This window comes from Xenopus tropicalis, chromosome 6 (genome assembly GCF_000004195.4).
Source record: "Xenopus tropicalis strain Nigerian chromosome 6, UCB_Xtro_10.0, whole genome shotgun sequence".
NCBI lineage: Eukaryota > Metazoa > Chordata > Amphibia > Anura > Pipidae > Xenopus > Xenopus tropicalis.
In genome coordinates, this window is record NC_030682.2 from 31,416,273 (window position 1) to 31,432,602 (window position 16,330).

The window sequence follows — 16,330 nt, forward strand, 5'->3', positions numbered from 1 at the left end:
CTTTCAGACTATTTATTTGGTTAAAGGCCATGTCTATTTATTTAGCGTGAGTAAGTGAGGATACATTGGTGGAGTGATGAAAGAGAATCCTAATGCACGGCAATATGAAAAAAGAGATGTTTTTCTATAACTTCTGCTTGTTGTTTTTCAACATTTTTTCTGAAACTAGTGAAATAGACTAATATTATAAAAGATTTCCAGAAATGTGTTTGAGGATCTGCAGGCGACTTCCTCACTAAAGAGGCACCCATGAATTTTGCACCTTGTCTATGAAAAGATCTGTTCAGCAGCGAAGCTAGATATGAGGCTTCAGCAGACATAAAATAAACATTTATTTCTAAACCAAATGTCTAAAATGGTCAGTGATGTTGAGCTGCTGTTCTAATATAATGGCATTAGATATACTTATATAAAGCTTCTTTGCTTTCTGCTCTGTACCATAGAGTCTGCTTAAAAGGCTTGCAGGGTTAAGAATCTAGAGGTACAGAGGGAAATTTGCACTTACTGTACAGAATAACCATGAATGGGTTTTTGTGGTTCAATTACATTTACATACAGAAGGGTGACAAACTAATTTTCTATTGTAAACTGATGTTGCTGTAAAGGGCAGTTTAACCAGGAATTACATTGTTAAGGAAAACTATACCCCCCAAACAACAAAGGTCTCTAAAAAATTAATACATAAAACTGCTCATAAATAAGCCATTTTCATGAAAATATATTTTTTTTATTAGTATTTGCCATTGTGTAATCCTAAATAGAAAATTGCAGTTTTAAGTATTAAGGGCCTCCCCCTGGGATCATATGATTCACGGTGCACATAAACAGACCGTTTTGATCACATCAGCCAATTAATGGGCAAAGTTCTGTCTTTTACTCCCACACTACTTCCTGTTACAGTTAGACCTGCATTATTTCCTGTCAGGTGATCTCTGAGGGAGCACACAGACTACACTAAATGGTGGATCAAGGGAAATGATGTAAACGGATGATGCAATATTTACTGATATATATATATATTCCAGTTTGACAAGATTCTTTACCCCCATATGTAATAAAATTCACTAACTTTGCCCAGTAGCAGTAACCCATAGCAACCAATAAGATGTTTGCTTGTGACCAGTACATTCTACCTACTCATTGGTTTCTATGGGCTACTGCTCCTGAGCAAACTTAATGTATTTTATTACATAAACCCCTTAATATGATATCAACTATCTGATGGATAAGTATTCATTCTAGGGATATAGTTAAGTCTCTGTCAATAAAGTTATTCCTACTTGAATTATTAATTATAAAGGAATTAACAATGTTATTAATATTGTATACATTATTATACAGAACTAATTTTCTTTATTTGTTCCGGTATAATAACCATTGGTGACCAATCAGCAGTTAGCTTTGATCAGTCCAAAGCAGTTAGAGCTATAAAAGCAAACCTCTAATTTCATTAGCAAATTCAACCCAAATTACTAGACATTCCCACAAACTGACAAAGCATTTTTAGGCCCTATATTCGAGCCAATAAACTTTAAACAATTCAAGCCAAGTTGGAAGCATTTATCTGCAGATGTATGACCATGTATACACCTTTTTCAGATTTGTATCTGTTATTGGTATTAATAAGTCCATCACAATAAATATTGCATCTAATACGTTGGGTGTGCAGCAGTGATCCCTCTGGATTTGCCATATGTATTTCTTTTGCCCTGGTCACTAGTTGCTATATATTGCAGTTACTACTCACTCACAAAATGTGTGGTACAGTTATTATGGGGAATTGTGACACAATGAGGACCTCACTATCAAATATATCTGTGGAGTATCTGTGGAGTATACAAACCCATACCTGAGTGTCACTTGCTCCTCTTTTAGCAGCTACCAGAGAAGTGAAAGGATTTGCACATCACATATGCCAGTAGATGTTTTTCCCTCATATAATAGCCCCTTTTAGGATAGAGCTTTCATGGTTTACAATCCGAAAGGAGATATATGGGCCTTGCGTGCCGTGGAATGCACAAAACAACCTGTGTGTGGCACTTGGCATTGGAACTCCTGATAATACACACGCGAGAGGGTGAGTCTGGCACCTGATAAAATGCAGTTAATATAAGGCAGACACTGATGAAGTTCATATTTCAGTGAAGAAGGAATACAGTATGAAAGGAATAAGGCAATGCTGTTTAGGCTACACTGCACAGATTGACTTAGTGTTCTGGGGAAAGACATATTTATGATTAGGCACATGTTTCATGGTGCTTCTGTTACGACACATGAAGGTTGCATCCCGCTGTGGGCTTGTTTTTAAACAGCAGGGTCTGGGTATGTTGTAAAATTAAAGGAATATGTGCTGCAAAACACAGGGAAAAGTAATTCAAGAGAACCTCTTTCCGTCTGCTCAAACATTTTTTGGCAACCTAAAAACAAGCTTTTGGCTTAAAAAAGAAAATTAAATTAAAAAGACCTTTCCAAACATAAAAATTTCCATTGGTTCTAAAGTTATTTGTAAATGTAATTGCAGAAAAAGCAGCAGTTGTCCGTCTTTTGAAAAGTCAGAAGTCGTCTTTCCTCCAGCCAAGACTTTATCTTCCACAGGCATTGTGTGCTTCTTCATAGCTTGTTAATCAGCAGACTTCTGCTACATTGGCTCAACAGTCAGAGCAGTGCAAAGAATGACAAGGTACAGTAAAAGCAAATACTACTTTAAATATCAGTTACAATAATATCTTTTTTCTAGTTTCCAAGTTGCTTAAACTTGCTTAAATGGTTTTTGCGTTAACTTTTAGTATGTTATAGAATAGCCAGTTCTTAGCAACTTTTCACTTGGTATTTATTATTTTTTTTTTTTTTATAGCTTTTTAATTTGCCTTCTTCTTCTGACTATTCCCAACTTTCAAATGGGGTCACATACAAAAATCTCTTGTTCTATGTGGCTACTATGTTATTTTACTGTTATTTTCTATTACTTTGCAATATAGGCCCTCCCCTTCATATACCAATCTCTCATTGCTAAGGCAATTTCAACCATAGCAACCAAATAACTGCTGAAATTCCTGGAGAGTTCCTGAACAAAAAGTAAAAAATGCACAAAATGAAAACCAATTGCACGTTGTTTTAGAATATTACTCTTTACATCATTCTAAAAGTTAACTCAAAGGTAAACAACGCCTTTAAAATTGCTTAATATGTTATTATTTTATAACGCATATTTTTTTGTTTGCTTAGAAAACGAAGCTCATGAATGAAGACTCAGCTGACATTTCTCTGCTCAGTTTTGTTTGAAATGTATTATATTAGCAATGCTTAGAAATGCAATCTGAGAAATTTTACATTGGTTTTGAGGGTTTACGTTTTCTTGTTGCTTAGAACACTATTCTTTTCTTTTTTTTCATTTGGCACAATTAAATTTTTGGGCTTATAACCCTTTTAAGATCAAGAAAATGTTTGTCCTTGAGCAGGACAGCGATCCCAAACCTAAGCCCAAAATAACATTGAATTGGCTCAAGAACAAAAAGGCGTCCTCCAATGGCCCAGTCACAGACCTGATTTTAATCCACCTAAGAATCTATGGAGTATTTAAAAAGTTAAGCGGTACAACAGTAATCCATTTAACTCAGCAGGGTGATTTCACAAAGGTGTCTTTGCTTGGGGATTCATTTTTAAGGAACATTGGGGATGTTCTTTCTAAAGGATTCCTTTGCAAAAGGCTTGCAAGCTCTAAGCCTTCCAGTGCTGGTTTTAGGTGGTTTTCAAAAAGGGTGTTTGCCTTGGGCCCCCAACCTTACAAAGCCCACTTGGGGAACAAACAAGGCTGCCATCAGGGGGGAGGTACAGAGGGTACTGCATTTGGGGGCCCCAATCAGACTGAACCCAAAGGATTGATATGTTCCATTTAATGCCTGAGAAGGGGCTGGGCATGTGGGAAGTGGGCAGGGCTTGGGTGGGTATTGGATGGTTTGGCTTTCATATAATGGGGTGTGATTGTTTTATATCAAGGGTGTAGTGGCGGGCCTTCTTTTTGATTTAACGGGACCCTATTCTATTTATTGACTGAACCCTCTGCCCAGTGGGCCAGGTAACCAATGAGCTAATATTTGGGTTACTAAATAGAATAGGGCCCTGTGATTCCTGATCTCAGCCCTGGAGAACATAAACAAAGATCATATAGGATGTAGGAGGAAATTAGAGAGTGACCAATTAGACATCCGTAAAACATACAATATTTTTGTCCTTCATATAACTGTATCTGCCTTTCGACAACACCATAATCTCTTACTGTAACCCCGTTGTTAATAAATATCATACCCACAATGCCTTTAAATCTAATAATTCTTTAGACACTACATAACTGTTGAGCATGCTTTAAGAATCTTTTCTAATCACTTCTGTATTTGCACATCTTTATTATGTCAAAAACAGGAGCCAGCTTCACAGAGCAGCATTTCCCATTATCTTATTAATGAGCCTGGCTTCTTCCTTGGGAGAGAATGCAAATGTTAGGCATAAAGCAGCTGTGAGTCTTATGGTCATCCTTTGTGTGTCCTCTGCTAAGGAAAATTGTTTTCCCTGGAATAATTTCTCATTAATTACTTTTTACTCAATCTCCATAAAAGCAGCTGGGGATGAAAAAAAACATAATTCTATACAAAAATTCTTTCAAAGTAAGAGTAAGACTTGAAAAAAATAAAAAGTCTTGATTTATGAGCATTAAATGCACAAAAAATAAATGGAATTGCTAATAAATTATAAACCTTAAAAAAATATGAACTCCATAATTGCCTTTTTAAACATCAGCTTTAACAACCATTGTGGGGCTTAAGAAAGTAACATTAGTTGATGTCTAAGTTCTCTCTAATTAGAAAAGCAGTATATACATATATATACTGTATATGTTTTTGTTTATATAATAAAAGATTAAGGGTTAGTATTGCTGTACTCAGTATTGCTGTGCTCTGGACATGGATAGTGATAGAAAATTCTGAGGCATCTAACCCTAAATAAAGTGCATTTAACCAGTGGTTGGTCTTATGTGCATTTCTGATGGGCATGACTTCCTTTGTCAGAGGCATCATAGGAAGGCTTGCCCACCAATTAACTGACCACAGCTTTTGATAAAGCATGATCAGTTTTATAAGTTTATACTTTTTATTCAATTCCTTTTTTAAAGAAAATGAACACATCAGTAACTGTGGGTGCTCCAAAATGGACACTATGGAGAGTCGATAATGATGCAATTCAGTAAAAGAAACATAATTTCAAGCAACTTTGCAATATACATCAATAAAATTATTATAATGTATTAATAGGGTTTGAAACAGCTTCCTAAGCATGGCCCCCTGTTCTCCTGCTGATCTGGCTGGCTACTTTTAGATTTAAATAAAATGTAACAGTAGTCGACTGTCCTTAGCCTGCCTTCAGCCTGCATCCCCCACAAATCCCACATCCCTGCATACAATGTCAATAAGGAAAGGGACATCATGGTGCAATGCATTGTGGGTTATGTAGTTCCTGCATGCTGTCTGTAAGCTGTGGAGAAGTTGTTACAATTTTTAGTTTTAGTCCCTCCTCCTCTGCCAGGAATTCAAATGAGAGAACTGTATTGCAGCTGGATTTGGGCATATAAAAATGGTATTCATTCATACATTTTGAATAAACTGATTGATAGGTATATTAAGGGTTTCTGTGTTGTGTGGTGCTCTTTAACAAATGATTAAATGATAATGATTATGGATGCACCATATTAGACACATCACAGAGATTTGTGCAAGATCCAGATGCTACCGAGCATAGAACATATGTGAAAATAGAAACAAAATGTGAAAATAGTAAACCGTTGGGTGCCCTTTAGAATTACTCAGATTTCCATAACAAAATATATATTTAGCAATGTCTTTTCAGGAGATTTTAGAATTTGGTCGAAACTAAAGGTTTTGGATGTAGTACTGAAATATATGAATATTTGAATTGTATGTTCATGACATCCACAAAACTAGTAACTAAATTGGTCCCTAGAAAGGAGGTTTGAAATTCAGTGTCCTGTATCATGTTCTTGTTGTAAAGTGGCTTAGGCCCAAGACTTGCTATGCAGTGCACAGGTATGGCAGGATGGGCAAAAGATAGAGACTCTCAGTTTTAGTCTATGCCTATGACTAAGTACCATTCAGGTACGAAACGCGTAAGGCTTTCCCTGTTTTTACATATGGAGTAAATAAACTTATACTTTTTTACTTGATTTTTTGGCTGCTTTTTTCTACAATTTACTGAAAATCTGGAGTGCCTGCCTGCTCTATTTTTTTTAATTTCTCAGTTTTAGTCCACTACCTTCATTAAAAAATAGTGAGCACTTTTAGGGGGATTGTGCATTGTTTCCCTTCAAGCAACTAAATGGGCAAAACAGCTAACTAAATAGAAAATAGGAGTGTGGCGAGTGTCCAGGTGAGAGTTGGAGCAGGCAGCAATTGTCATAGCTAGTATCTTTATCCATAGACGGGCAAAGGTAAACACCTGGGCAGGCAGCAATATAAACAGGAATGTTATGGCAGGTTTGGAAGCACAATAGGCCCCTGCTTGAACATAGACCATTCATAGCTAAACTTAGCTGCAATTATAGGATTCAATCAGACCACAATTGCATAAATAGAAGTCACTTGGCTCAAAGTCAGAATCTTTTAGGGGCATCCCATTACCCAATAAATATCTAATGCATCATTTAAAAGCCCTACTGGGCCTCATTAACCTGACACATGTCCCACCTCGCTCCTAAAAGCTGCTGCCTTAGTCAGTTGCCCATTGTTCTTTCCTTGCCAAACAGCAGATAGATAAAGCCACATTATGAGAAGATTTGATTGCCAGTAATTACTCTGTACATCAGAGCCTTTATGCTAGAACTAACAATACATATTATTCTTTCACCATTTTGCTCACATTATCTGTCTCTCTGTGAAAGCATTTTCTGACCTAATCAAGTATGTTAGTCCTGGCTTCAGCAATCAACTAGTAAATCAAGCTGAACTGAAGAACTGAGCTATTTTATAAGGTCACAAAAGTAATTTTCAGAGTCCAACAGTGACTTCTAGTGGTGAAAATCTGTCAAATATACATAGAGGCATGTATTTCAGCTGACGACACGGTATTTCCACATGTGTTGTACGCAAACTTGTTATGGCTACTGATTGCCTGATTAACTATGAAACTATGTTTTTCACATAAAAGTGTATATGGTTAGGGTTAATATTTGTATATTTGTACAGTGCCTGATAATATGCACACAAGGGTTTCCTCCTTTTAACCGGGGTTTTGGACTTTTTTAAATGTATAGCTTATGAAACAGTTGGCACCTGTTTGGTTTGTCTTTTTAGGGCTGTTGGGGTCTCAACTGTCTGTTCAGGTTTCAGTCTTGTGAAACCCAAACAAATTAATTAAACAGAGATTACAGAACAGCTTAATCAAGGGTAGCTAACTATAGTTAAACAAATATTTATACATAAGGTATTGAATCCTCCTTTACCCTCAATTTGTTAATGTGTCCTCATTCTTATTTTACTTTTTATTTAGTGATTATTTTCAGTTTGAATTGTACATAAACAATGTGTCCTTGTTTTGTTTTTTGTTTTGTCTTTTTAAAGGAGACATATAGGATAAAATTCAAACAAAAGAAAGAAAGCAAAAGTAAAAATCCAAACCATATGTACAAAATCAACAAAACTAGAAAGCTGCTAATGCTGGGTTAATTATGTCAAGACCAGCGTGTATAAACCCCAACTGCAGATTGGCGGAACAGATCCCCTTTAAACAATATATTCCTTCTACAGCGCATGTGATCTGTTTCCACCAAAATGGTTAAAAAACTATTAGTTAGAAATAATTTGGCTGAAGAAAAATATTTTTTTTGAAACCACTAAATGATAAACAGAAGCATACAGTAAGCTTATCTTGCAATTGTGCCTTACTATCATTTGCACACTGAACGCGAGAAGTGACGCAAGGCATCCCCATAATTGATGCTAGACTGTGAAAATATTCAGCACAACTGCATCCAATTTACAGAAAAATGTACATGTAGTTATGTCCATTTAATTACTGTTATTAGAATTGATAAGCATTTATACAGCATCAACATTTTCTCAAGATATGTTAATATATTATATTAACTACATAAAAAATAAATTCTGGGGGAATGGTGCATTGTGGGAAAATTGCACTGTGCTTACTGCATCAGGGTGAATGTACCCCATTGGCCATGAATGGCTTAGCAGTGGCATATAGGGCTCTGCAGGGGTTTGAAAGGAGCAAAGGCTTTATCAAATTAATTGGTATTGCCTGAATTCAGACAGTAACATTATTATAGGCTGAATGTAATCTGAAGTGATTCCAAGTAAATTGTATGTGTTGGATTTCTATTCTCAGTGCTTTCTCACTGCTCTAGGACAGTGTTGTCATTATGGCATAATTTTGTAAAAACACTTTAACACACAGATACACAATCAAATATATATTTTATCTCCTATATAAAGTTGCCCTTTATAGGCACTCAAACTCGCTGTACACAAGTCATTATATTGATCATGCTAACCATTATGTTCCAGGACTAAGGAGCATTTTTTGTGCATGAACAACTAAATACACACAATAATCACATACATTTGTAGTGTTCAGGATGTAATTTCAAGTGAGTATAATCTTGTATAATTTATCAGATGAACTTCTATTTTCAGTCTATGTTTATAACTGTAAATCCTTTCATTGTGATGTCGTTGCTTTTTCCCTGGCCTAGGCCTAGGCATTGTGATGCCATCACCCTGTACAAACACTGTACACTGGTCTCACTGCGGCCAGTATAACTCACCAGTGAGAGGAGAGCACAGGGAGAATGAATCTGTTTGTGCTTTTACTCAGCTTTTTTCTTTTTATTTCTTTTTTTATATCTTTCTCTGAAAACGCTATACTTAAAAGTGAGTATTTGTTGGAATATATAAACTATAACTCTTAACCTGAGTAATAAACATGTATAGCACTGCAATACACTTTGTATTTAATATAGATAATATAGGCGTGATACCAAACAACATTGTTAATATTATTTTAGTAGTGTTTTACATTCACTTTTACAAAAAGGCACTCACCTCCTTATGTTTTATACAAATTGTCTATTGACATTTAAAGAAATCATACTAATTCACTTTTTTTGAGCCCTGTATAAACAGAGTGGTTTTCCTGCTTGCTTTTATCTAAAGGGCTTGTAAATCAAAGCAAAAACAAATAATTACCAATATAACTTCAGTACAAATTTGCAATTGTTTTAAAGCTATTGGTAAATGTAATTTATATCGAAAGCAGTATCTGTCTGCCAGTTGCTACTGTCTCCACTGTCCCTCTCGGAGGAACTACTCCTGAGCCGGGCAGTTGGCCATGGATGGCCAACATTCAGTTGCTTTATAAACACGGCTATGGGACTGTTTGTGGCGGCGTGCTTTTGAGCAATCATTGGGTTGTAATGGCAGCTCATTGCCCATTTGATTTAAAGAGGTAAGATATTCCCAAATTGAGCATATCCTATATTGAGGTATTTTTGGAACATTATGCTTAAGGCAGCCATACATGGACTGAGCTTTGCTATTGTTAGGCTCATTTGTGCAAAGTGCACTACCCACAGAAGGTCATCCTCTCCACTTTCTCATCTGCCTATGAACTATATACTAGCCAAGATAGTACATTAGCAAATGAAATATTACAATTTTAAAACCTGCCTAATCCCACAACCAACAGATATCCGTAGTACATGGATATTGGTCAGGATTGGTGGGCCACCATGCACACAGACAATACTATGCCAGCTTTGGTTCCTGATGGTTTGCCTTGCCTAGATTGTGTTTGCCTTGCCTAGATTGTGTAGAAATGTCATCCTTTTCTCTTCCCTTTACTCTATCAGATATCGCCACTTAGCACGAATTGTGCTTGGAGCACGTGACTTGACGCAACTGGGACCTGAGACACAAATTAGAACTATCAAACAATGGATACAGCATGAAGATTTTGATCATAAAGTGTATAAAAATGATATTGCGCTGATTCGGTTAAATTACCCAGTTAAATTCAGCGACTACATACAGCCGGCCTGTTTACCCCCTAAATTTTCCAATGTCTACAAGATGGATGACTGCCACATTGCCGGTTGGGGACTTCTAAATGAAAAACGTAAGTCTTGGCTGGGTTGTGTTATCAATACCGAACGAGTTACTACTAATTTCATGTCTCGTGTATTTAGTACCTGCAATTAACAAACATTAATACATTTTTTTTTTTTAAATGTTGACAGATTGCACATTAGCATGTACTCAGGCTGGTGTCACATATTGATCATGTTATTTATCCCCCACCCATTAGCTAGAACAATGACAACTATGCTGCAAGAAGCCACTGTGGAACTGATTGATCGCAAGCGTTGCAACAGCAGCGACTGGTACAACGGAGGGATACACGACTACAATCTCTGCGCAGGCTACGAGCAAGGAGGCCCCGATGTCTGTATGGTAAGGAGAATCTTTCACATTTTTAAAACAAGGGTATTTTTCCCATGCAATAACTGTTTCAGTTTTAGTACTGGCAGCAGATATAGGTATGGGACCTGTTATCCGTGATTTGGATTTCCATACCTTAAGTCTACTAAAAAATCATAAATATTAATTAACCCCAACAGAATTGTTTTGCCTCCAATAAGGATTAATTATATCTTAGTTAGGATCAAGTACAAGGTGCTGTTTTATTATAACAGAGTAAAAATAAATCATTGAATTGAATTATTTGCTTAAAATGGACTCTTCAAGATGGCCTTTCCATAATTTCTGGATAACAGATCCCATACCTGTATTTTAAAAAAATTTCAAGAAGGGGTTTTAGCTGATGAGATAATAATATTAATTTGCTTACTAATAATATTAAGTACCAATTTAATCCAGGGACTGGTCTAATTTCCCTTTTATAATCAGAAAATAATGTTTTCTACCCCTTCTCATTAAGTTGGAAAATTCACATTTTCGGGCCTTCTTCAGGGTCTGCTATATGCTAGGGCTTTACCTTATTTGTTTTATTTTTGTTTTCAGGGTGACAGTGGTGGCCCCTTAATGTGCAAGAGAAAAAAAGCAGGCATCTATTATGTGGTTGGAATAGTAAGCTGGGGAGGACTCTGTGGTCAGCCACACAGCAATGGCGTGTATACTTCAGTCCAGGATTTTGAACAATGGATTTTCAACAAAACCTCCAGCTCAAACCCAAAATACCATTATATGAGATCGACTTCTATGAATATCAGCCCACCTTCAAACCAAAGGAACATTGAGGGAAATGTGGAATCTGTTACTATGGAAAAGAATGATTCCAGCCATTCTAACAGTACAGGTTCCATATTTAATCAAATCATAACTTTATTCAAAATTATTTTTTCTCCACACACTGATCACGCAGAAAACGTGTGTAGGAATGGTCAGGAGAGTACAGAAACCCCACCTGTGGAGATAACTACTGGAATGATGGATCGGGAGACTATATATAATGGTTGCCTCAGCAGCCATGCACCCGCTATGCTATCATGTCAGGCTATGGCTCATATCCTGGTCATGGCCTGTCTCATTGCCTTGATTATCTGTCGATGAAACCTGTCTATGTGACCTGCAGTGACTCCAGCCTGAGCTTGTCAGTCAATTCCAGTGCCAGCCTTATCAAAGTGTCGGACTTTAGCTGAAACGTTAAGGACTAAAATAATTACTATGGCAAACTATGAAAATAACCATTAGTTAGCCAGTAAAAGGCATCAAGTTTAGTCCAAGGCTAGCCTGAAACTGCCAGCATGCAATTCAAGAAGATTTACAGTTTTTATGACACCAATATGATGCTGCCTATCTGGACAGCATTATTATGTAGTTATTATGTTGTGCCTTTTGTATATTAAAAATAAAAAAAGTATATTTTTTGTGTTCTTTCTCTGTATTACCCTGTATATTCCACCTGCATTCCCCATTTAAGTGTCAAGTTCAAGAAAAATATAATGATGCTGTATTCAAGTAAGAACTGGCATTATTTTCACTATTTTAAGGTTTTTCTAAAATGCCCTAATTCTTTGTCAAGCAAAGGGAAACAAACACTCGTGCTATTCATGTGCTAAGTGCTGTATAGGTAACGTAACAATGTAACTAACTTTAGACTGTTACCAGATGTAAATAATTTAATTATATATAGTTGGAAATGCGCCTTCGCTATATAAATACATATTGCGCCATTTATTTTATCAAGCCCCTCCACTTTTAGTACTTCCTCCGCTCATTAAACCCTACTCATGTCCAGGGGCCCAGGCCAGATAACTGACTTCATTTTTAAATTAATGGAGTCTCACAGTGCCTCTGTACTACTATACATCTTTAGGGCTGAGCATAACCAAGAGAATAGAATGTTTTACCACACATCAGTAGTGGATAGGGTTGCCAACTTTCTTTGGCGTTAATATCAGCCTTAGGGATGGCGGAAGGGTGGTGATGTTACTTGGGGTGGGGGAAATGGGTGGGGCAGAGGGGGACATCTGCTTAACAAGGGGCTAGGCCAGTCAAATACTGGCTTGGTTGCAACCCTAGTGGTAAAGTGGTGCAGAGTAGTTGCTAATGTGGTGCAATTGCCGATATTCAATTTAAAACTGCTAATATCTTGAAAACTAGAAAAAAAAATTATGCAAGATAGTACATTATTTGCTTTAGTAGCCACAGAATGACACTGCCGTAGAGTTAAACAGCTTATTAATCACAAAAATCCCCAGATACTTCTCCATAATTGATACCCCCAACACACCACCATTTAGTGTATACAAAGTGCAACAACTGAACAAAATTTATACTTATCACTTTAAACTACAAATAGTAAATAAGCAATGTTATACTTGCATATGGATGTGCAGTCAATGCCCACAAGTGTTCTAAATTAATTCACCCTTTATTGATCTTATCCTGTCTTGTACCATGCTGCAAATTCATGGAAACACAGGGCCAGAAGGGCTATAATTTACTAACACCAGAGCTTTGTATTACTGGTGATGTAGCCCATAGCAACCAATTAGCATTTAGACCAGTGATTTTTTTTTTAATGCATGCAATGAAGCAATTTTTATGTGTGTTGTGACATGCTGACTGCCTGTACATGCAATTTTGGGGGAATTAGCAATGGCAGACATGCAGAGGATCTGGAGCATAGAGACAGGGACACAATGTCTTCAGGCAAAACACAGGTTTATTTAGGGCCAATTTTTCCCAACAGAAACATGAGACAGTTCATAAACAGTTCATGGTTGTGATATGTCCCTCCTTCAGGGCTCTCACCTTCCAGGGTTAGTTCCACACTCTGGAACACTCATTAAGCCTTGCTGACTCTTCTCAGCACTCATCCATCTGGTCACAACTCCCTCTGCTCCTGGCAGTGGCAGGTGGCACCCCCAGATACTCTGGGAGTTCCTACCACAGGCAGGCAGCCTTCCTACCCTGTTCCCCGCTCTGAGAGTGACCTTCTGGGTCAAGAATCAATTTCCAACTCTCTCTCTAACCCTGTGTAATCCCACAGCCCTTTTATTTGCTGCTCACCTGCAGCCCAATCAGGCAGCTCCCTACAGCTGGCCAACTGAAAACATTAACTGGAGTTTGGAATGGAGGGTCTTTCCTGCTCTCCCTTCATTCACTTCAGGGACCTTTTAATTTGGCTTTTCCTAAGCCAGAAACATAAAACACAGCATCACCTGCTGCAAAACCAGGTATTTTACCTGGTGCTACTTGTATCCCACCTTAAACACTGGTGGAAATTCACCAAATAATGATCTTTTCCACTGCATCTCTCATAGTGTGTAAAGTGGCAATAAATCGTTAATTAATTTATGACTACTACTGTAGGGGCTGCACCCATGGAAAAGGCCATGAATGATAAAAAGAAAAAATGTGATATTTGAAAGGCATTAAAATATGTTTGTGGGTAAGAACAAGACTAACTAGTATTGTGGTGAAGAGGAGAAAGCTGGATATACTGATAATTAGTAACAGAAAAAAACGAGTTCTGTTTCAAAAGATAAAGGATTTCTTGTCTGTTTGTTTTCCTGTGCCAGAAACACGCAGCTCTCTCCTCTCTCCCCTCTCCTGCGCCCCCCTCCCTTAAGAATGCTAAGAACTCACTCCCCCGCCTTTGGAATGTGGATCTGAGCCAATCAGCAGGAAGCCAACTCGTAGTCTTACAAACTGAGCATGTACACATAGGGGGACATTTACTAATCCACAAATGTCCGAAAAGCGTCCAAATGCGTTTTTTTTTTTCGTTATGATCGGTATTTTTGCGATTTTTTTCATCGCCATCACGACTTTTTCGGCGTCATCGCGAAATAATGGCAGAGTGCCATTGAGTCCTATGGGAGGCTTCCAAAATCATGCAAAGTCGGAAAGGTTTGCCCGCCGTTTATGAGCGTTCAATACGAAAAAGTCGCGACAATTCGCAAAAAAGTCGTAACGGTGACCAAAATTCACAAAAAATACGAAAAAGTCGCAAAATGTTCGTTTCCAATCCATTTTTTTCCTATTCGGGATTCGGATTCATGGATTAGTAAATCTCCCCCTTAGTCTGGGTGTCTGTGCAGGAGTGAGGCATTATGGGAACTTTCTTTACACAGCTCAGCGTTTTTTTCCTGTTTGGCTTCTGATCTTCTGAACAGGTGAAATATGGGGAGACCTAAGGGCACTATTGAGACAACTGAAGGTATATCTGCAGCTTGAGATTAATTCTTTATTAGCCCTTTCTTCTCCTTTAAAAATAAAAGACAGAAATATTATATAAAATGACATTTTGGGATTGTTGAATCCCATTAAGAAACCACCCCTTTAAAATTCAAAATATAAATATCTAAACAAAAATAGAGTTAAATGCATTAGAGAGGGTGTTTTTATACAGGGAACATAAAAGCTGAACTTCTATAATTCTGCTTTCTGACCGCAGTCCCTTTCCCTTCCTGGTTTTTCTGGGTCTTGGAACATTCTTAACATCTCATTCTTTAATGTTTTTCAAGAAATACTTTTATCGCACATTTCATACGTCTGCACTGTCAGTAGCCACTTTGTAACCAGTTGGTTAGAACCAAATATTAAAGTATGGAACTGATTAATGAATGGCTTGTTGAGTTGACCTGCTGGTTCCTTGCCTCGGTCGGGCTCCTACCTCTCTCTATAATGTGCATGCTGTTCCACTCACAGTTTCATTTATTTAAATTCACAAGCTTGTGAAGGAGGTCTGCAGAAGACCATGTCAGTAGCACGGGGTACAGAAGTAGGTCAGACATGGCCGAGACGTGTGAAGAAAGAAGACAATGAAACGACTTTATTCGGTTAAAGGCAGACACTGCTTTCCATCAGACACATTCCTAATTAATGGAAGGAAGAATTTACACTGCTTATCAAATAATCGGATATGAAAAAAAACAGCAGACAATCCTTAGCACATACAGGAATTGCAGAAAAATGCAGACAAGAAAAGAAAATGTTTTTGAAAGGTACTCCCATGTTATACAAGTCACTCACTCCTTTTTGGCAGCCAGCACCCCCTCCTCCTAGTATAGTCCCATTAAGGGTACAAGTGGCTGCATAATTTGACATCCCAGATTCTTGATATTTACATTTATAGACACTGAATCCGCCACATTGAGTTGCAGAGTTTTGTGTCATCTGCAAACGCTGATACATTACTTATAATACCCTCCCCTAAGTCATTTATGAACAAGTTAAATAAATGTGGACCCTATACAAAACCATGAGGGACCCCACTAATAACCTTAGGGCTCTGGTACACGGGGAGATTAGTCGCCCGCGGCAAAACTCCCTGCTCGCGGGCGACTAATCTCCCCGAGTTGCCTTCCCTCTGCCATCCCACCGGCGAACATGTAAGTCGCCGGCGGGATGGCAGACGCGGCGGGGCGATTTCGGGAAATCGGCGAAAAAGCCTCGCGAGTCTTTTTCGGCGATTTGCGCGAAATCGCGCCGTCGCGTCTGCCATCCCGCCGGCGACTTACATGTTCGCCGGTGGGATGGCAGAGGGAAGGCAACTCGGGGAGATTAGTCGCCCGCGAGCAGGGAGTTTTGCCGCGGGCGACTAATCTCCCCGTGTACCAGAGCCCTTACTCCAAGTAGAGAATGTACCATTAACAACCCACCCCTGTACCCAGTCCTGTAACCAGTTTACTATTCATGTGCAAAGAATTTTACTAAACCAAGAAACTTTAGTTTAGAAAGCAGTCATTTGTGGGGCATGGTATTAAATGCTTTGACAAAAT

At 37.9% G+C, this 16,330-nt stretch overlaps 1 protein-coding gene across 1 annotated transcript; it reads left to right on the top strand.

Moving 5' to 3' along the window:
• Nucleotides 1-10,389: 10,389 nt before the first annotated feature.
• LOC101733125 (acrosin) lies at nt 10,390-11,924 on the top strand. The gene is made up of 2 exons (XM_031904201.1): nt 10,390-10,529; nt 11,100-11,924. The coding sequence occupies exons 1-2, from the start codon at nt 10,392-10,394 to the stop codon at nt 11,646-11,648; spliced, it is 687 nt and encodes a 228-aa protein (XP_031760061.1). The 5' UTR covers nt 10,390-10,391; the 3' UTR covers nt 11,649-11,924.
• The last annotated feature ends 4,406 nt before the right edge of the window (nt 11,925-16,330 follow it).

Coding starts and splice junctions, on each gene's coding strand:
- LOC101733125 (XM_031904201.1), top strand. CDS start 10,392: ATGACAACTATGCTGCAAGAAGCCACTGTGGAACTGATTGATCGCAAG. Junction 10,530..11,099: donor GAGGCCCCGATGTCTGTATG/GTAAGGAGAATC, acceptor TTTTGTTTTCAG/GGTGACAGTGGTGGCCCCTT.